The sequence below is a fragment of the Haliotis asinina genome, chromosome 2 (genome assembly GCF_037392515.1).
Source record: "Haliotis asinina isolate JCU_RB_2024 chromosome 2, JCU_Hal_asi_v2, whole genome shotgun sequence".
Taxonomy (NCBI): domain Eukaryota; kingdom Metazoa; phylum Mollusca; class Gastropoda; order Lepetellida; family Haliotidae; genus Haliotis; species Haliotis asinina.
The window spans coordinates 12,048,397-12,069,905 of record NC_090281.1 but is presented as its reverse complement, the minus strand read 5'-3'; the positions used below and the strand labels follow the sequence as shown (position 1 = coordinate 12,069,905).

Here is a 21,509-nt window from a genome sequence, read left to right as displayed (position 1 = left end):
CCGATCCTGTTTAAATAATGCTTGTCACAATCAAAATATACATGGACATGCATTCTATATTTCAACTCCCAACCGGCTTCCTTGTGGTTAGGAATTTCATCCATGAGATAATTACAATGAGAGTAATATATAACAATGCGCTATACGCAAATGTGACGTCACTTCACGCTTTCGATCGTGTCGATATAGAGGATATCAAAAGACCGGGATGTCGTAAGTTCACATTGTCGTGTTTTCAATTAAGAAGAGCGACCATACGTGTAACCTGGGTCGTTGAATATGAACAGTGCTTTTTTCATTATAAACTTTGGTATTGGGGATTTCACTATATGCTTATATGCCTCCATATTTGTAAGTCCAACAATCGTTGTATTAGTGGCGAGCGTCAGCAAGCCCGTCACATACACGTCATCAATCCAGTACATGCGCACTGAAGCCGATGCCTCATAAAGACGCTGTATGACCGACATCGGTGCCAGGTATGCAAATCCAGAACAATATGGCGGATAGTGATTGAAAGGAAATTGATTTTTCCTTGGGAGCCACTTTCCAAATGTTTTAACCTTACTTTTTAAATGGGCACTGCAAGCTATTCGGCCCGTCTTGATTTTCTTGGTCGAAATGTACTTTACTACGTTTTGTACGTTAACTATTACGTCGTCATCAATTTTTATGACGTAGTTCACATGGCTACAATAATGTACAACCCAGTGGTATCCCATAATATGTTTGTATGTCATATTCTGATAAGAATCTGTAAAATTTCCCTGAAGGATGTCTGAATATGTTTCCGATTCTGCTGACAGTTTGCGATGAAGACTGGTGTTTAAAGTCTGACCCAACAAAAACAATAGATAGAACTGAATACCATTGCGAGTCCTTTTGACGTCAAGAGCACGTCTGATAATCTGCCGATTTTGAAAATGACTGACGGCTGAATGTACCAGAATAATGATTTCAAGACCTGCTTTGCGTGAACATTTGGTTGGCTTCAGAGGGAAATAGTATCGATGCAGATTTGCAAAAGAGTTCGTCATATTTTTACGAACAGTAAAATATTTCCTGATATTTTCCAAGTCAGAACGGCGTTGGTTCACACCTGACGACGCCATTGTTGCATCCTTTGAAATTTGTGAAGTATTCCTCCGAGATGACTTGAATACACGTGCATGTTTACGGTACTTTTCTTCTAAGACATCATCCTCACATCCTCCTCCAAACCCGGGAACAACTACATTTCGAAAGATCTCATACCTTACGCTCTGACCATCTGTTCCGTGATATCCTGATATCTTCTGTAAAAACGCACTTCCAAGCATGCCAGCATTTCGATCCCCAGGACCATCATTTCCAGATTGATCGGCGAAATATTGATGGCTTAAATCACGTGACACAACTACTGCGTCACTCCCTGTACCGTTACTAGACCAAACCACCGATGAGAATGTCCAAAGAGACACGTAGACGAGGAAGGCGAGCAACAGTAACGTTGAACAACGTCGGCGTGACCGCCAGTGAAACGTCCCAACACCCATTGCCTCAAAGGTTCTGAAAGTAGGATGTAAACATGTTACCACCCATACATGTCACAATTCAGTGCAAACAAATTAAAGGTAATTTCCTGAAAAAAAAAACAAATCAAAAACGGCGGTTTGTCCTGTAGAAACTATCCGAGACGTAGCGTGTTTTTGACAAGAAACTCAGTAACATGTGCCTGAAAATGCTGACATCAACAATACTGATGCCTGACAAAGGTGTAAAACATACTGTCTGGCAACTGGTGTTTGGTGATGTCGAACTTTCCAATGACAGAATTACATGTTATAACTGAGATTATACTTTCTGAGTAGAGTACAGGTTCTGGTACCTTTGTACATACAAACTGTGTCTGGCAACTGGTGCTTGGTGATGTCCAGTAGACAGAACTACATGTTATAACTGAGATTATACTTTCTGATTAGAGTACAGATTCTGGTACCTTTGTTGGTTTGAGACCGATCCGAGACCTAGTCCACAACATACAAAACCAACCGTCTAACCTATTCCGCCACCGCGTTTTCCACAAAAACGAAAGTCGAACAACTGGGACTCTAGACCGCGAACTTTGTGTCCCCAGATGGGGGGCATTTGACAACTTTTCAACGGCATTGCGTATTCATTCCACAAGAATGAATCTTTCCCTGTCGACTTCAATGTATGGTTCCACAACTTGTCAGACAGTGAGGTTGTGTTGTATCATCTGCCATGCAGGCCTCAGCATGGACTGAATGTGGAAGGCCAAAGAACATGCACCACTGTGGCTGCAAGGTACAGTCCCTCCTGGATTCCGCGATTGCATAAAAAATCGCGGAATTTACCATTCCATGCAGAAAAAACGTCTGGTCCGCGGAAAACGCATTTTCCTGCAGAATCCGTGCAGAATTTACTGCCGCGGAATTTGCTTATTTTTAAAATTGAGCGAAAACTGACTGACAGCCGAAATGAAGTAGAATTAATGTGAAACGTAGGATCGGTTATACGTAAAACGAACTGACATATGTACAGACTAACAACTAGCCTCTGAAATGAACATATTTTAGTGAAGAAAACGTTCATGGTGAAGAAAAATATAATGAAATGGAGCCCTGAGACTTTCTTCATTTTCAGGTAAGGAAATCTAGACTTGCCACGTTTTCTAGACTTGCGTGGGCCTTCTTGGATACATTTACTTCAGGGTCTGTACGACAGACTAACTTATGTACTGTGACAACATTTTCAAAATAATCATGAGTAAAGATACTTTATTAATAAAGCAAGCTTTAGGCATCTTCCAAATAATATTATGTGAATTTGACACTATAATTACGTTCTCAAAATCGATCATTCTGAAAATTGAAATTATTTCAGATTTAGTTTAAATATAAAATTATTTGCATGAAGCCAGAAGTAGTTTGTCTGCATCAAAGTTACGAATTCTTAAACACAGAAAAAGGTGTTGGTGCTTTGTCATCAAACCTACTCAAGATGTGATGTGTACTGTCGACTTAACTTTATATCTGTGTTTGAGAATTAAACTATGAAGGTATGTATAATGTTTTGGTTGTTTTTCCTAAATGTTTTAACCGCAGAATTTTTTGCAGAGTATTGAAAAAAAGGTACAGAATTTGTTTAAATTTGCCGCGGAATTCGTAATAATTTGCCGTGGAATCCAGGAGGGACTGTGAGGTACATTCATCTTATGTGCATAGTGAGTGGGTTTGGTTTTAAACAGTTTTTAGCAATATCCAAGCAATATCACTGCGGGGACACCAGAAATGGGCTTCACAGATTGTATAAATAAGGGGAATTGAATCCGGGTCTTCGGCGTTGCAAGCGAACGCTATCCCAACGTTCCTTGGCCTAGACGTTCGAAGTTCTCTCGGCGCTAAGATTGTCCATCAGTACCATCCATTAACATTAACTTACGGCTGACTTAGTGCTTGGAGACCTTCGAACATCTAGGCCCTGCTTAGTGCAGTCACACGGTGTGACTTTCTGAGACACCTAATGCCACTATGCTGACATGCAACAAGTACTATACAATGGCAATGGACACTATGCTGAACCATGCAACAAGTACTATACAGTGGCAATGGACACTATGCTGAACCATGCAACAAGTACTATACAGTGGCAATGGACACTATGCTGAGCCATGCAACAAGTACTATACAATGGCAATGGACACTATGTTGAACCATGCAACAAGTACTATACAATGGCAATGGACACTATGCTGAACCATGCAACAAGTACTATACAGTGGCAATGGACACTATGCTGAACCATGCAACAAGTACTATACGATGGCAATGGACACTATGCTGAACCATGCAACAAGTACTATACGATGGCAATGGACACTATGCTGAACCATGCAACAAGTACTATACGATGGCAATGGACACTATGCTGAACCATGCAACAGGTACTATACGATGGCAATGGACACTATGCTGAACCATGCAACAAGTACTATACGATGGCAATGGACACTATGCTGAACCATGCAACAAGTACTATACAATGGCAATGGACACTATGCTGAACCATGCAACAAGTACTATACGATGGCAATGGGCACTATGCTGAATCATGCACCAAGTACTATACGATGGCAATGGACACTATGCTGAACCATGCAACAAGTACTATACGATGGCAATGGACACTATGCTGAACCATGCAACAAGTACTATACGATGACAATGGGCACTATGCTGAACCATGCAACAAGTACTATACGATGGCAATGGACACTATGCTGAACCATGCAACAAGTACTATACGGTGGCAATGGACACTATGCTGAACCATGCAACAAGAACTATACAATGACAATGGACACCATGCTGAACCATGCAACAAGTACTATACGATGGCAATGGACACCATGCTGAACCATGCAACAAGTACTATACGATGGCAATGGACACTATGCTGAACCATGCAACAAGTACTATACGATGACAATGGCCACTATGCTGAACCATGCAACAAGTACTATACAATGGCAATGGACACTATGCTGAACCATGCAACAAGTACTATACAATGGCAATGGACACTATGCTGAACCATGCAACAAGTACTATACAATGGCAATGGACACTATGCTGAACCATGCAACAAGTACTATACAGTGGCAATGGACTCTATGCTGAGCCATGCAACAAGTACTATACAATGGCAATGGACACTATGCTGAACCATGCAACAAGTACTATACGATGGCAATGGAGACTATGCTGAGCCATGCAACAAGTACTATACAGTGGCAATGGACACTATGCTGAGCCATGCAACAAGTACTATACAATGGCAATGGACACTATGCTGAACCATGCAACAAGTACTATACAATGGCAATGGACACTATGCTGAACCATGCAACAAGTACTATACGATGGCAATGGACACTATGCTGAACCATGCAACAAGTACTATACGATGGCAATGGACACTATGCTGAGCCATGCAACAAGTACTATACGATGGCAATGGACACTATGCTGAACCATGCAACAAGTACTATACAGTGGCAATGGACACTATGCTGAACCATGCAACAAGTACTATACAGTGGCAATGGACACTATGCTGAACCATGCAACAAGTACTATACAATGGCAATGGACACTATGCTGAACCATGCAACAAGTACTATACAATGGCAATGGACACTATGCTGAACCATGCAACAAGTACTATACAATGGCAATGGACACTATGCTGAACCATGCAACAAGTACTATACGATGACAATGGGCACTATGCTGAACCATGCAACAAGTACTATACGATGGCAATGGACACTATGCTGAACCATGCAACAAGTACTATACAAAGGCAATGGACACTATGCTGAGCCATGCAACAAGTACTATACAATGGCAATGGACACTATGCTGAACCATGCAACAAGTACTATACAATGGCAATGGACACTATGCTGAACCATGCAACAAGTACTATACAAAGGCAATGGACACTATGCTGAGCCATGCAACAAGTACTATACAATGGCAATGGACACTATGCTGAACCATGCTACAATTGCTCGAAAATGGAAATGGACTCTATGTTGAACCATGCAACAATTACAAGACAGTAACAATGGTCACTATGCTGAGGGTCATTATTAAACCAGGGTATCTTTTCTACATGTGACCCGAGTTAATTTTCAATAGGAAGTTGAAAAAAGACCCCTGGCGCTGAAAATTGAGTCCGGGTATTAATTTAATGTTTAAAAAGTAACCGCCGTGTACCTTTACAATGCGGGTAAGTTTTCAATGCTGGACCATGCAACAGATGCTGGACAATAACAGTGGACACTATGATGAATCATGCAGCAAGTACAATACAATGGCAATGGACACTATGCTGAACCATTCAGCAGGTGGTAGACAATGGCAATGGACACTTTACTAAATGTGCTCCACTCTTCACACCGGCAACTCACGTCACCCTTCCCGATAACTCTCCTCAAGGTAGAGACCGCACACAAGAAATAATTGAGCAGCCTTGTGTCTCCTTCCTAGAGGTTGCTGCTGTAGTGCATGAGTAGCAATCAGTTGTGGAACTGTGTGAGGATATACACATCTTACATAAGAGGAGTGTGTGGAGGGCAAATTCTTCTGTATTGTTTAACGCTATGTTTCCGACCTACTTCAACCCCTTTCTTCTGGTGATGAAAACGTTGATTTTTGGTTGAGTCCCATCCGGGATTCGAACCCGCACCTTCAGAGTCAGGCACCTAATCGCCAGCACATAAAGAGGTATACACAAAGTACGCAGTCTAGACTACCAGCATCCTCGATATCTCCAGGGTATACGTTCCGATAAGTCTCGACTATACCCTGGACGCATCTACGGCTCTGACCGATAAATTTATTACCTCCCTTTGCTGGCTCCGCCTTCTCACGGAAGCCAGTCAGAGTGGTCGCCGTTATAACCGAATTTGCCATTGTCAACAAAGGCAGCGGTCGCAACTGCGAAGGTTTGCTCGCAGTGCGTCCCACATTTTAGAGAAATCATACAAACAAATTGACAGGTCCGAAACTTTAAAACAACATATGCAAGAACGCCTTCTACTTCTTCCAGAGAACCTCTGCATGGTTTCTGTTGCCAAGTATAATCGGTTAAATAATTCAAAAAATGAAAGTGAGTTGTGATTGGTTCGCTCAACTTCCCAGCGAAGACACCTGACTGGATCAAAAGACAGTCAAGGGAGGTAATAAATTTATCGGGCAGAGCCGTAGATGCGTCCAGGGTATAGTGGAGACTTACCGGAACATATACCCTGGAGATATCGAGGATGGACTACCAGTTGTCCGACTTTCATTTTTGTGGAAGTCGCGGTGGCTGACCGGGTTAGTCGGCTGACTTTGTGTGCTGGCGATTAGGTGCCTGACTCTGAAGGTGCGGGTTCGAATCCCGGATGGGACTCAACCAAAATTGTACTAAATTTGTAGTTTACTGAGAAAGTGAAATCCCAAATATGACATGTGTTACAGAAGAACTTGCTATCTATATGTACTCGTATATTATACTCCTCACAACAATATTAAGGAAAGAGTATGTTTAGTGTTATGTCATTATCCGTGTCCATAGCGAGTTTTGCATCAACGTTACTGAAAGGTAAATATTCAAAGAATGCATAATCTTTAGTTAATAATCACCGAACACAACCACCATCAGAAACAACATGCACGCTGTGCGACATGAATGTGCTCCATTCTTCTCACATGCACCCTGATCGCTATAACCATTCCCCTAGCGCACTAAACGGATCCTAACTTTATCTACATGAACAGTATTGCCCGTCTCTGGATGAAAATGCCCGAGAAACAGTTGTTAACGATTTTGTTTAGATAAACAAACAATCGTAGAGGCATCATAGAACTTCATCTTCTTACCTGACTGCAGCTCTCCTGGCTGGAGTTGTAGCTGGTAGACTGCACCCTCTCTAGAAATAATGTACGTATTCGGTAATACTGCAAACGTCACGTTGTCACCAACCTCAGCTCCAGCCATTATCAATGGTTGTGGGTTGTAGTGTTCACAATTTCAAGAAACTATTAATAAAGTCCATGATCAGTTGTGCTGTAGATAAACCCGTCAGGATCCAATCGTAGCTCAAATAACAAATCGTGATCACTCTCGATCGTGATCGTGAAGGACATGGAGCTGCAGAGCGAATCGGTTCGCATTAAAACATACCAGATCGTCCCAGTCGGGGACCTCGATCGTGATGGTTGTGCTGGTTGTGCGACCCAATGGTGTTCTCGATTAGGACAATCCTGTCACAACGTATGTAATGGTTTCTGAACGGAAAACCAGATCGTGTCATCTCAAATTGATCAGTCGTGACAGTATCGCATCTCATCGCATCACCTGGTATCCAAACATGTCCGATACAATTCCCTATTCCAGCCAGCATATTATGTTTACTGTATGTGCACGTGAATAACCTTAACTTTGAATTTGTTTGACATGGTTGATTCCGTTGGTTAGGACATGATCTCAGGAGGCAAGTCAGCCAGAGTGTGACTTACAATGGTGTCTGGTGTCGTTGAATAGCTGAATCAGAGCATGATGGTTCTGTTTGGTTGGTAGTCTTTTTGACATTGTACCATGCCTAGGTGTGGACAGAACGTCGATTCTTTCATCTTCCCCGTGATCACAAAGACCACGGTTTCGCTTTCACATACTAACACAAATTAGAGTCGATGCTGATTGGCTGAACTAAGCCATGCCTTCGACTCTCCAACGCATCACTTGCAATATTGTTGCACAATACGAACAGGGTTAAAGAAGTAAAAATGTATTCACTTGAACTCGTAAAACAAAAATAAAGTTACAACTCAAAACCACAATTCCTGCAATACCTTTGCAAAACTAACAAGAAACTAATTGGTTTACGCAAGGTAAATTACAAACAATAAATCAGTGCAGTGACACAGCACCAATACTATATGTATGTAACGTTCCAGCCATCATCACATAATTTCTAAAAGTTGAAAATACAAGTATACTAAAACGCAATACCTACAAAACTTTCGTGAACTGAGATTCGACTCCTTTCTGTCAGTATCAATCATCAGGTCAAACTGTAGATCGAACGCCCCGTGCCCCACATCGTCAATTGTTAATTCTTATACATCGACGGCCTGTGATAAGGTAATGTCGGAACCAGAGTCAAAAAGAATCATGCAATCGGCGATTTGTGACAACGTTGAGTCGTCCATGTCATTTTCCCATTCAGATATTTCTTTCGTCCTTTTCGTTCAATGACAGCGGTTTATAATGCCCGTGCAAATTCTGTATGATGTAATCATGTGAAATCACATGACAACATGGTACAAGTTACTTTTCTCACACTCATCCGAGAGTATCGACTTGAAAGACCACGATTGCGGCGCCCTTGACCCATTATATATGTCAATCAAGATCTTCCGACCAATCGTGGTCTTTCATGTCGATACTCTCGGATGAGAAGTGAGGTAATTACAACTTACAAATTTATTTTACATTCTAAGATGCTTCGGTGAAAGATCAAAGGCGCCGACAATACTTTATCAGACGATGTTGTGCACTTTTTGCATTACGTCACAATGTGATGACGTCACTGCACCATTCCAGTCTGCCCCCTCGTAAATGAACATTTTTTTGCATTACGTCAAAATGTAACCGACGTCACGATGGCTGTCAGTTGCAATCGCCTCGTACAGCCTCCCACAGTAAACTTCCTTTTTCTTGGTTTACAGTTGCATCACACTTCACTGGTGGAAACATTACGTTTATGTTTTCCGAAGGATAAAATGTCTCATAGTTCGACCACAGGCTAACTGTAGCGCATATGGGTTGCGCAGCATAAAAGAAAGCTTCGCTCGCATATAACAACTTGACTTGTCAGTCATACTCTCTATGCTGCGCAACCCCATTTGCGCCACGGTTTGCCAGTGGTTCGACTCAAAATGTTACAGAGACACCTTAATGTTTGCAATGTTTACATTACCACGATCACGCAGGGGGCTGAACCGCGCGTCAGGTAGCGTCCTCGTGCTTTAACTGTAATAGTTCAGTGTGAAAGTGTTCTTTATTACACTATGCATGGTGGTAGAACGAACTGTATTTCTTAAAGGTCACATGCAACGTAAAACACAACTTTGCAGATTCTGGTACCTTTCGGTATGCACTTACCGAAACAATTCATCAAAAATGCCAATTCAACCTATAAAGTTGAGAAAAACGCGATGAAAAAAAAGCCCGCGAAATCGGAGTTCAAACGTTTCACTAAATTCCCCCCAGCGCTGGGGGAAAAACTTGTTTCAACTGCTGTGCTGCGCTGCGTCCATAACGCAGGTTCGCGGAGCTTGAAACAGTATGCATGCCCAACGTCTGGGGTCGTGACCAGTAGTCTAATCTTAGTTGTGTACACAAACAAGTAAATAATCTACTTTTTACGTAAAAAAACTTGTTGATTGTGGTAAGCAGTCTCTGTCACAGACAAAGCTCAGTGTCTGGTTTATTCACACCTATATGTCTGTCTGCCTGTCTGCTAAAGACAACATGCAATACACAGCTTCAATCATTGACCGCGTGCAATTTGAACTTAACACCTATCAGACAATACGACATAAAGAAAATATGTTGATTTATGACTCTTGCACCCGAGTCCAGTCTCTGCCACATTATGTAATTAGGCACGTGTGATACACATGACATGTTTTTATGTCCGTGGGTTGCAAACAAACTACATTCATTTTTTTCGGATGACTGGATCTGACGGAAACTGGAACAAACTCTTGTCAGTGTCAAGTCCTGCTTTGTACTTGGACGAATGACAGATTCCAGCCACGCAGTAGTTTACCATCTCTACTGACATGATTTTTGATTGGATCGAGCGCAAATTCAGAGAACATGTATCTTCCAAATCCAACATCTCTATATACATTCTTCGTGGATTACAACTTCTTTTAGTGTATATGATTTTGTTTGACAACAGTATATGAATCTATACTGAAACGACACATCAAGTACACAAAAAGAAGTTGTTATCCATAAAGAATCTTACTTTCATGTGACTGACCATACTTCTAAAATGCCCGTCAAACAGATCATCTTTCTGTACACACACTGAACCCTCAGCATATCAGCAAAAGAAACAGCCAATCGGAAGCCGTCGTTACACTAGAGTGCATATCCACCCGTCATGATTGGTTCGGCCTCCCGAGGGCTTCATTTCTTCATTTCGGGGGAAGAAAGCCCAAGTACAAAATATTGCACTTTTGAATCGCGATTGTACGCTTATAATTTTGTTTATTTGTTTTTTTTACAAGCAGCAATGTATTTTATATGTCATGAATAAGTGATAAATGTGTTTTAATTATGTTTGATTTTTTGGTTGCATGTGACCTTGAAATACATCAGTACCTGAACAGTGAGTAAACTTTAGCAAAACTAGTTTCGAACAGTTGATTGAAGTTAGTGGCTACATTTACACTAGCGCGTGTAAGCTTTTGATGGGTGGTAAAGTCTGTTAGTTCAGGACAGTACAAGTCAGCCAGCTCATATTTGACTCGCACGACTTGACAAGTCTGTGGTCTCGCTGAATAACGTACGACGTCCCGACGCGTGACCCAGTGGAGTTAACTGGTGTATTTGAGGCGTAGAAGTAAAACATTCTTTCGTAAATGTGGTTCCTTACAGGTTCAAGAAGGTGAGTGATTTAAAAAATAACCTATTGTAATCAGGTGTCCAGTCAGTTTTTCGAGTGATAGGTTGATCGAACTCAGCCATTCAGGTGTATTTGGGTGGCACTTGTAACACAAAGAGTTAATCAAGTCAAAACATTGATTACGGAATAAGCTCGTTTCCTGTTGGCTGGGCTCCATCGCAGTGCGCAACTTAGTGCGATAACCAGCCCAGATTTTTTTTAAAGACTAATTCATTTTAAAGAGGGTACATGGATATTAATCAGTGTGATTTGATACGTCTACGCGTTTTTTTAATGCAATTTCACGCTCCTTCTAATCCCTGCAAACCTGTCGTACAGCGTGCTCAATCGTACAACGAGCTCTGCCGCTAGAAAGCTTTGGCGGTCAGGTACAGCAGTGGTACTAAATCAATCTCATTGTGCGTTACAGAACTACACTGCATAAGTGGTAGTAAAGATTTATGAACACTGAAAAGGTTTAGTTGAATTCCACAAAGCAACCACCTTTTCATTAATACTACACCTTCTTATACACATTGTTGAAAATGTAATTGACAGGCACACATCATTCGTAACTACTCGTCTCTTTCCGTGACACGGGTAGTTACGAATGAGGTACATATTTCAATTTATTTATTTACTCAAAGTGAGTCAACAGGCGTCCACGCCTTATTTACATCAGGGTGCCTATATAGAGGATATCCCTGTTTACATACAGTGTTTCTTGGTTACTGAGAATGTCAAAGTGGGATTAGATTTTGGAAGCTCTCCTAGTCGCAAGTGACATCCATATACTAACATCAACTTACGACTACTGGTATCTTAGCGCTAAGAGAGCTTCGAATATCTAGGCCCTGCACTCAATTCAAGACCATAACGATCACAGCAAGATTGCATGTTGGGCAGATATATTCGGTTTGAATGTGTCATACTGAACATGTGGTGCAGCTGAAGTAAATTTGGGTGCTTATTCTCAAAGGTTAGTCGCTGTATGACATTCGTAGGAATATGACAAACTGATGGAAACCAGTAAGTACCCAGTCAATTAACGTATGGTTGGTTATTGTGTTACGCCGCACTCTGCAATATCCCAGCAATATGGCGGCGGTCTGTAAATGATCAGACTCTTCAGTGATCAGCAGCATGACTATTGATCTATTCGGTTGGGATACTCCATCATGTATCGGCGAAGTCAGCCAGCCTGACCACTCGATTCCGTTTGTCACCTGTTATGACAAGCATAAGTTTCTGAAGACCAATTCGATCCCGGATTTAGATTAGGACAGCAGTCATCTCAGCTTTGACTTACCGTTGTGCCTGTGGTCTCGCTGAATGACGTACATCGTATCCACTGTCTGGGCGCGTGATCTAATAGTATTAACTCTTTAAACAGATGTATTTGAGGGGTAGAAGTAAACATACCTTGATAAATATGATTCCTTATAATAACTTCAACTTCAAAGTATGTGATTCAGAAAACATTTTAATCAGATGTCCAATCTTTCAATTATTAGAGTTAAACGCTCACAGCGATTCAAGCGTATCTGGTTGGCACTGAAACACCAAGAGTTAATGATGATTTGTCAGTTTGTTCATCGGTGCATAGTGACGAGTCTATTGAGAACAGGTTCATCATCCTTTTGGGTTTTTTTGCGAGCGCGGCCGTTTAAGTGCTGTTGTCTTGAGGAAAAGTGAGTCAGTGAAGTTTTACACCGCCTTTAGCAATATTTCAGCAATATCGCGACGTGGACACGATGATATAACATACAGAGGAGGGGTGTATGTAACAATGCAAACAGCATAACTGGCTAGTTGTGGTTTGGGGCTACGACATCATGTCCTTGACACGGACGAATGAACTACAGCGCAAGAGACAAAAATATCTAAAAAACAAAAACACCAAAAAAAAAAACAACCTAAAGCAATAAACGAAATCCTACAAAGTACTCAGTGAGAGAGTGAGTTATGTTTTACGCCGGACTCAGCCGGACTCGATCCCGTCAGTCGCCTCTTACGACAAGCATAGTCGCTTGCAATGGCAAGCATGGGTTGCTGAAGATCTGTTCTGCCCCGGACCATCAGGGGTCATAAAGTACTCAGATCTTCATAACTTAGAGAAAAAAGTTGAGTGCATATGCACCCCTGTCCATGTCGGATTATTAGCTTATCAAAAGCATATTACTATATCAAAAGCCTATCGGGAAAAAAATACAATCCAAAAGAGGACAAAAAACATTGTCTCCCCTAATGTTACTTGTTCAGGGCAGTCATTTATTACCATGCATTCATTACATTTACTATGGCCCAATGACAGCTGACAGATGGTGTTACAGACATCCATCAGGACACCAACAGCTGACAGGTGGTGTTACAGACATCCATCAGGACACCAACAGTTGATAGTTGGTGTTACAGACATCCATCAGGACACCAACAGCTGACAGATGGTGTTACAGACATCCATCAGGACACCAACAGTTGATAGTTGGTGTTACAGACATTCATCAGGACACCAACAGCTGACAGATGGTGTTACAGACATCCATCAGGACACCAACAGCTGATAGTTGGTGTTAAAGACATCCATCAGGACACCAACAGCTGACAGATGGTGTTACAGACATCCATCAGGACACCAACAGCTGATAGTTGGTGTTACAGACATCCATCAGGACACCAACAGCTGATAGTTGGTGTTACAGACATCCATCAGGACACCAACAGTTGAGAATCTGTGTTCCAGTCATCTATCAAGACACCAGCAACTGACATATGGTGTTATGCTCATCCATCAGGACACCAATACTTGAGAATTGGTGTTAGTCGTCCATCAGGATATCAACAGTTGAGAGACGGTGTTAGTCAACCATCAAAACACCAATAGTTGGGAGATAGTGTTACAGACATCCACCAACAGTTGACAGATGGTGTTACATCAGGACACCAACAGTTGACAGATGGTGTTACATCAGGACACCAACAGTTGACAGATGGTGTTACATCAGGACACCAACAGTTGACAGATGGTGTTAAGCCATCCATCAGGACACCAATAGCTGAGGGTTGGTGTTACTGTTTTCACATTGTCTACCCCAAACTGTGAGCAGAGGCCCAATTCTGTCCCCACTATTGCCCCCAATCTGTGACTCCCATTCTTGGTGTCTATGGGTGCACCAGTTGGAATACTATGTAAGACCATACTCACACACTCCAGGCTAGCTGTTCTCGAAATGTTCGTGGCTCTATGAACTTCTTAAGTCCATACTTAACACATTGGCTCCGATCAAATTTTAGAATTCTTTGAGCTACGAACATTTCGAGAATAAGGGCCCAGGCCTTTCTGCTGTTTGAATAATTAACACCTAATATATGTATATTAGATTCCAGCAATAGACAGCAATCTAAATATAACCAAATCTGAATCAGATGATCAATGGATTGTTATTGCAAAGAATCCACACTGTCAGGGTATGAGATCCTATTTTGCCCCCAAGTCTGGCAACCTGATCCACTTGGACACCTGGAATATCAGCTTAGGAAACCAAGGATGTTTACTAGCCAAGGATCCCACAAGCTGTAATAAGCAATTAATACACCATATTTCCAATGTGCTTTCTGTAACTTGTGAGCATCCATGAAAAACACCTGCCTAAGACCTTTTTTCCATTTTTTTTTGAAGAGCCATGAGCAGGCACGCTGTACCTGAAGTTTGTGCAATATAAGTGCACACATTATTATTAATGTGCCTTTACTCATAGGATCACCAATGAAAACATCATCATGAAATAATGAAAGGACATTTATTCATGTTGGCAAATGATACAACAGCACATCAACATTGCACAGTTTTGTAATAAATAAATAAACAGGAAAAATTGCATACATCTACACCATCCCAGAAGCTGGTTCACTCCAAGAATACAGACCACAGTAGAAATAGATAAGTAGCCCAAATATGCATACCTCACATGTAATGCCCATCCATGAACAAAAAACAGGTTTATTCTATAGTACTCTATGAACTATTTGGTCAGTAAAACAAAATAACCCCCCTTCTCTCAACCAATCACACTTATCGTTGTAACAAATACATTTTCTAACACTTAATCCCAAAGATGACTGATACCATACATACCACCCCTTGACGTCTCGACTGACATAAAGCATATGAATTATGAGAGACTAAAACAATTGATAACAACTATGGTTTCATCAAAGAAAATAATGCTGAGTGTGGGGTTATGAAAACAAAAAATTTAAATAAGGCCTAAACTTTGACAAAAAAACACAAATCTACGGTTCCTTTTGTTGGAATATTGAGTGGGGAGTTAGAAAACAATAGATTGAAATAACACCTACACTCTGACAAATAAGTATATATGTCCATACCTTAACATCTAGTCCAATGAGGTATGAATAAATGGGCTGCATAGAGATCCGCAGGCAGAGCCAGGCTTTGTCATGCTGTACAGGTTCTATATACGTACTACTCATCACCAACAGGATGCAGCTCCAAACTGCTTAGGACTGTCAAATATACCACGGCTGGAAAAGCGAGTATACTTTGATTCTCAAAGATAGCATACTGGATGGGAACTAAAGCACATAAGTTGACAAGCAATTAGAAAATCATACAGACAACCTCTACTGATTGTGTACATCATAGATCAAACAGTAATTGTCTGCAGGTATTGAACCCTGAAACATGATCACAAGTAAGTGATTCCTAAAAGATGGTCAATCACACAGAAGATATCTAAGATGTTTTACACTGTCAACATTCAGTTAAGTAAGCAAGGAGACGTCAGTTTAGCTCTGACACCACATGGACACCTGGATACAGGTCTTCACTGTTGCTATCGCTGCTGGAACAGAGTATGTCTGGATCTTACAAAACGTCCAGACACTGAAGGTTTGTACTAGTCACAGATTACCATGCTTCCTCTATTGAAAGTCAGGATTCCCCCCAACATGGGTACAATGTGCGAAGTGGATTTCCGGTGTCTACAGTTGTCATATTGTTTGCAAAAAACGGAGCAAAATCCAACTTGTTCACTGAAAACCAAGGCCACTGGATAGGCTTCCAGTAAAGGGACTCGTAGCTGTCCTAGCACAAATGTCATTGTGACTTCCACACTTCTACACAGACAAACAGTTGTCACAGCAATCAGTCCAGATCAACAAACAATACTGACTTTTCATGACTGCCCAACAATTACATAAAATTCCATAAACTTAGCCATCATCCAGTATGTAAAATACTAGTGGGCAAAGAAAAGCTGTTTTTCTCTCAAATAATCTGATTTCTGCTGTACTTCAGTAGGTTACCAGATAAATAAATACATCCAAACAAGAACTCAAATCTTTGAATAAAGACCTAATATTACCATATCTCAGAAAGTATGCAATAACTATTCCAATCATAGGTTAGTTGTGCATAGTCTTTGGTATTCTCATTCAGTCTTGTAGAAATGAAAATCAGAGTTAGCAACATTTAAACAAGACTGGCAATTAATTAGACTTGGACTCTTAATGCAAACTGAAAAGAATAAAGTGTCCTGGCTTTGAACAGAGGAAATATGGTACCATTTCAAAGGGGTACCAATACAGCTGTTTTCAAAGGGGTAGCATTACATTTGTTCAATAGTTCACCATCCCTTTCTCTGCCATTTTAGCATGTAAACACGAATATTTGAAATTACACAGAGTACAGCACAATCTTCAGATTCACATGAATATATACCACTCAAAACAAGCTAAGGACACTATCAAGTTAAAGGCTGTGTTGCAATACACAGAAAAACTTCAACTTCTTATGAGTAGTATCTATGAAATGGTGGACTATGCCAGATAATAATCTCTGTCTTAAAGCACTGTTGCATTTCTCACAGTTGAATACATATCTTATAAATGTTCATAAAGACTCTCCTGTACATTAACTGGTATTAACTACGGATAAGTAAATAAGTTATGGAATTAAGACAATTATCAATGGAGCAATACATCATTTTTTTTCAAAAAGCACTGTCATATGTCTTTGGGGTCTGTACAACAGCAATTTGTACACACCAAATATTCAATATGAACTTTCACACTGTACAAATATTTATAACATATCACATGTGTGCAAGGATCACACATCCAATATAATGCAGTCGTAGCACACAAATGCATATACATAAGTCTCTACAATTTACAACAGGTCCACACAGCATTTGCCTGTATTTTCTTGTGGTCTGCCAGCAGACTCAAGTTCTCTCCCTTTAATCCTCAGCAAGTGTGGACCAGCCACACAGGTCAAAGGTCAGTAAGTCACATGATCTTGCCACTTTGAAGGTCACTTCCATCTGTTTAATCCATGATTGTACAACTCCAGTAAACATACATTCTTTCATTGCATACATGTGAAATCTAAGCCTTCTATAAGCAACTGCCTCCTGTGTAAAATGAGATGGCCTGGCAATAATCTCGCACAAAGAAAGACTGAGCTATTGTCATGATCTCACATCTTTAGCTTACAAAATGACCTGACAAGAAAATAAATAATTAACCCTTGCAGACCATCATACATTTTCTTGGTAAATCTAGTTGGAGTTAAAACACTAGGCATCTGTACCACTTTTATAAAAAAAGGTCAAAGACCACCCAATTCTTTCATACTTCTGGAGATATTCTGTAACAGAATGACATAAAACTACAGTAAAATGAAAAGATCCGCTCCTTTTCCACAAGAATATGGTGCATACGAAAATAAATGCTGACCATGCATGAATCAGTAAACACAAAATACAATAACACATTTCTCTATGGAAGATAGGAGCCATAAGCTGACCACGCATACTCAGCTTGGAAGTCTTATTATATGCAGATTCCATGACATGTCTCAGCCTCAACCAGACGAGTGGTATACATGCTTATATTCATACTACAAACTTCAGTCACATGAACTCTTTCTGTTCTGTTCTGTTCTGTTTAACAGTTCACTGAATGAAGCCATGATCCTGAGGAGGTACCGATGCTCACCTTCACAAGTTTGTCTACAAATTCCATATCTCAGTCATCTTAAGCCTTTTTCATCCAGTTAACTGCATTTTGTTTAGATGCTTTTAATGATGGGACAGACCTCCGAACTAATTATGCACACAATGATTGTGCTAGAGACAAATGTCACTAAACTATTTACAAAATTTCAGAAAATTATCATAGGACACACCTATGGCATTAACAAACTGGATTAATCTCTAAAGGACAATTTGGAAAACAATAAGTCTCCATGAAAATGAAAAAAAAAGCTGTGTCAACTGATGTTTTCATATCATGGCCATTATCACGGTCATTATGTTTCATTAAGTCATAATTAGTCCTCTATCTTTTTCCCTTGGACTATGGATGGTAACTATAGATGGCTATAAATCACTTTGTCAATAAAAGCATCTCAAGATTTTCATACTTATACTAACTTTCCAATGCTTAATTCTTTTTATCATCCACCTGTCAAATAAATCGACCATGATACAATATCCAGCCATATCGAATCACACATGAGGATCTTGAAGAGAATCAGGAAAACTGGCAGTCATAGTTAGTTTGATCATCAAAACCATGTGATTTGATTGTTATCTCAACTTCAGTTGTGAACATCAAGCTGCAGCATATCAAACACATGAGTGACTCAGATTCACACAGGCACTACCTTTAACTTCCACATATCTGGTATTACACTTTGGAACAAGGTCCATTTTAAAACTAAATTAGGATGGGTTTATCACATTTGCTGCAAATGTGCTTTGAATGTTTCTCTTAGAAGTACACACCATGAGCACAATTAGCAAATTTTAACTAAAAATCTACTCAATATGAAATGATTTATTAAAGCTATTTATATATTTCTTGGTTTCGTTAGATGGGATGAAAAATAAAAATGCAAAAAAGTAAACAAAAAATCAATAAAAATGAAAACACATATCTTTTGTCTCCAAAAATTAAATTCCAAAGTTGTTCAGCTGACATCACAAGTCCAGCAGAACTGTTACAGTATGCATAGTAGAGCTGCAAGATGCCTACATACTGGTTGACCATGAAAACCTTCGTAGATGCTAACACCAAATTTTATTAAACAGTATCTCCTTTCTAATGCTGTTAGAAAGTCGCTTTCTCATATCCAACTTGACAAACTGAGTAACTTATACATCAGTCATAATCATAAACAGACTTGTATCCCATCCTATCCACTTCTTATACCCTGTGGTGAACCACTAGTTGCATTAACGAATCAACAAATATAATTATCTTCAATTCATTATGCATAAATATCTAGAGTTTGTTGTCATAATCCCTGCAGAAACAGCCAAAGTTACAACAACAGATATGGCAGCTTGTACACATGTAATCACATACACTCATCATTGGCAAAATTGCATAAACTAATTTAATATCTTTGACACAACAGTTATTAAATCTTGATACTGTAACGTCCAGGTATTGTTGTGAAGCGCCATCTGGGGCCTGGTTTGATACAGGCTACAGGCCGGATATAGATGTGGCAGCCAATATTTAACTTATTAAACTCTAAATTCCTTTCAGAGGTGCTGAAAGTCTATACACTACCCCCTGGTGATAACCTCTTCAAGTAGGGGCAGATAACTCTGACTCGCTGATGGTCAGTCCTCTACGGCCTTGAGGGAGACAACCCAGAAGAATCACTAAAGGTCAGTCTGTTCCTGCCATGTGACCTTTCTACACAAGACAACCCAAGAGGCTATCTAAACGTCAATACACTGCAACCCTGGTGGCAATCTATCCAATCTGGGGTAGATTAAAGTCTCCAGATGGCAAGTGTCCGCAATGCACTTTATCAAAAGTCAAACTCATTTCAACACGAAATGACAACACAGATACACATTTTGGTATTCAGTGGTATAAACAAATTTAACAATCCAACAATGATATGAATGCTGCAAATGACAGAGGCCACAAATATCCGATTTATATCAAGATTTCTATACAAGATGTTCACATTCTGAATCAAAACCACAGCAAACCATTCACTACTTCCTTACAATTCGCTGCAGATATCCAGAAAAATGGTGTTTGCCTCTGGCTTTAATTATCCACCATAATATTGAAAGTCCAAACTTTGATTCCTCCCTTGCTATGTACATCAGGTATGTGGAGATTTGTAAGACGAGATGTAGTAAAGTGATGGCAGCTTGTCCAAGTATCAAACTGAAAATGTACCTCCACACATCAAACAAATTCACATGCCAAATAACTGATTGGTTTAGTTCAAAGTCCTGGCATATATCAGGCATTGTTAAGTTGGAGAAGAAACAAAGCTGATACAGGTCGTGGCGATTTACCACTTCAGTGAAAAACCCACCTACACATATGGTCGCAAAAGACCATGGATCATAAATGGATGAATTAAGAATTCAATCCAGAATCATTGGATCCTGGCTTCAAAAGGACACAACTCAGACCATGTATACCCCTCCAAACACAGTTTGTCAAAGTTCAACAATGTGTAATACACTGAGTGGTGTAAGTCTTCATGTCAATTCTCATCACAAAAGTAGACCAACATCAGCTCCACCTGTCTGTAGATAGACCCCTTGCCTGAAACACATGACTCGGCATTTACCAATCACCTAATGCTGAGTCACATGATTCAGTGAAAGTGCAAGGCAATGGAGGTGGTGCAGTTGTATAGTATCCCACAGATACCGTTTCGTTCACTGCATTGTGAAGAAATCTACCAGGTGTGGAAAGCCTCCTATGAATATCGCCTCACTGTAGGTCCACACCTGACTGACCATGTTGACAGTCCTGTTACTTCTTCCTCAAGAGGCACATGCAGTATACAGAAGACTGACTGGACATGCCAGGTCTTCAGTAACACAGGATTCTTACAGCTGCACACATGACAATTATGCCGATTGTCCTGTCAAGTCTTACTAAAGTGGTATTGTCAAGAGTGCAGAGTAAAGACTGACATTTTCTACTTGAAACTTAAGAGTCTTGACAGGGACATCAATCTGAAGACTCTCATTGAGTTTCCGTCAGTTTCCTTGTCTCTCCTTTGGGTTTTCACTGTCCTAGGATTTTGTCAGGTTTCAGTCGGTTTCCACCTTCTTTCTCCCTCCTCTTGGTTTTATTTTCTCTGATATTTGCCACAAAAGTTCCTCAGATAAATAATCATCAAACTCATTGATGATTGCCAATATTTTCTCATTCTTCTTGAATTCATAGTTGCTGTAAATAGAAAGAAAAT

The 21,509-nt window shown here is 40.3% G+C and overlaps 2 protein-coding genes across 9 annotated transcripts in view; both read right to left on the bottom strand.

Moving 5' to 3' along the window:
• Positions 1-209: 209 nt before the first annotated feature.
• Positions 210-12,569, bottom strand: LOC137273252 (beta-1,3-galactosyltransferase 1-like). The gene is made up of 2 exons (XM_067805789.1): positions 12,549-12,569; positions 210-1,548 (listed from the first exon to the last, which is right to left on the bottom strand). Exon 2 carries the CDS (start codon positions 1,533-1,535, stop codon positions 240-242), a length of 1,296 nt encoding a protein of 431 aa, XP_067661890.1. The 5' UTR covers positions 1,536-1,548; positions 12,549-12,569; the 3' UTR covers positions 210-239.
• A 2,456-nt stretch (positions 12,570-15,025) lies between these two features.
• The window catches only part of LOC137273248 (rap guanine nucleotide exchange factor 1-like), a 117,807-nt gene continuing 111,323 nt past the window's right edge, over positions 15,026-21,509 (bottom strand). For all 8 annotated transcript variants that reach the window (XM_067805781.1, XM_067805778.1, XM_067805782.1 and 5 more), the window contains one exon: positions 15,026-21,490. In XM_067805781.1, coding sequence (XP_067661882.1) covers positions 21,352-21,490 — 139 coding nt within the window. In that variant the 3' untranslated portion in view covers positions 15,026-21,351. The remainder of the gene's footprint in view (positions 21,491-21,509) is intronic.

Coding starts and splice junctions, on each gene's coding strand:
- LOC137273252 (XM_067805789.1), bottom strand. CDS start 1,535: ATGGGTGTTGGGACGTTTCACTGGCGGTCACGCCGACGTTGTTCAACG.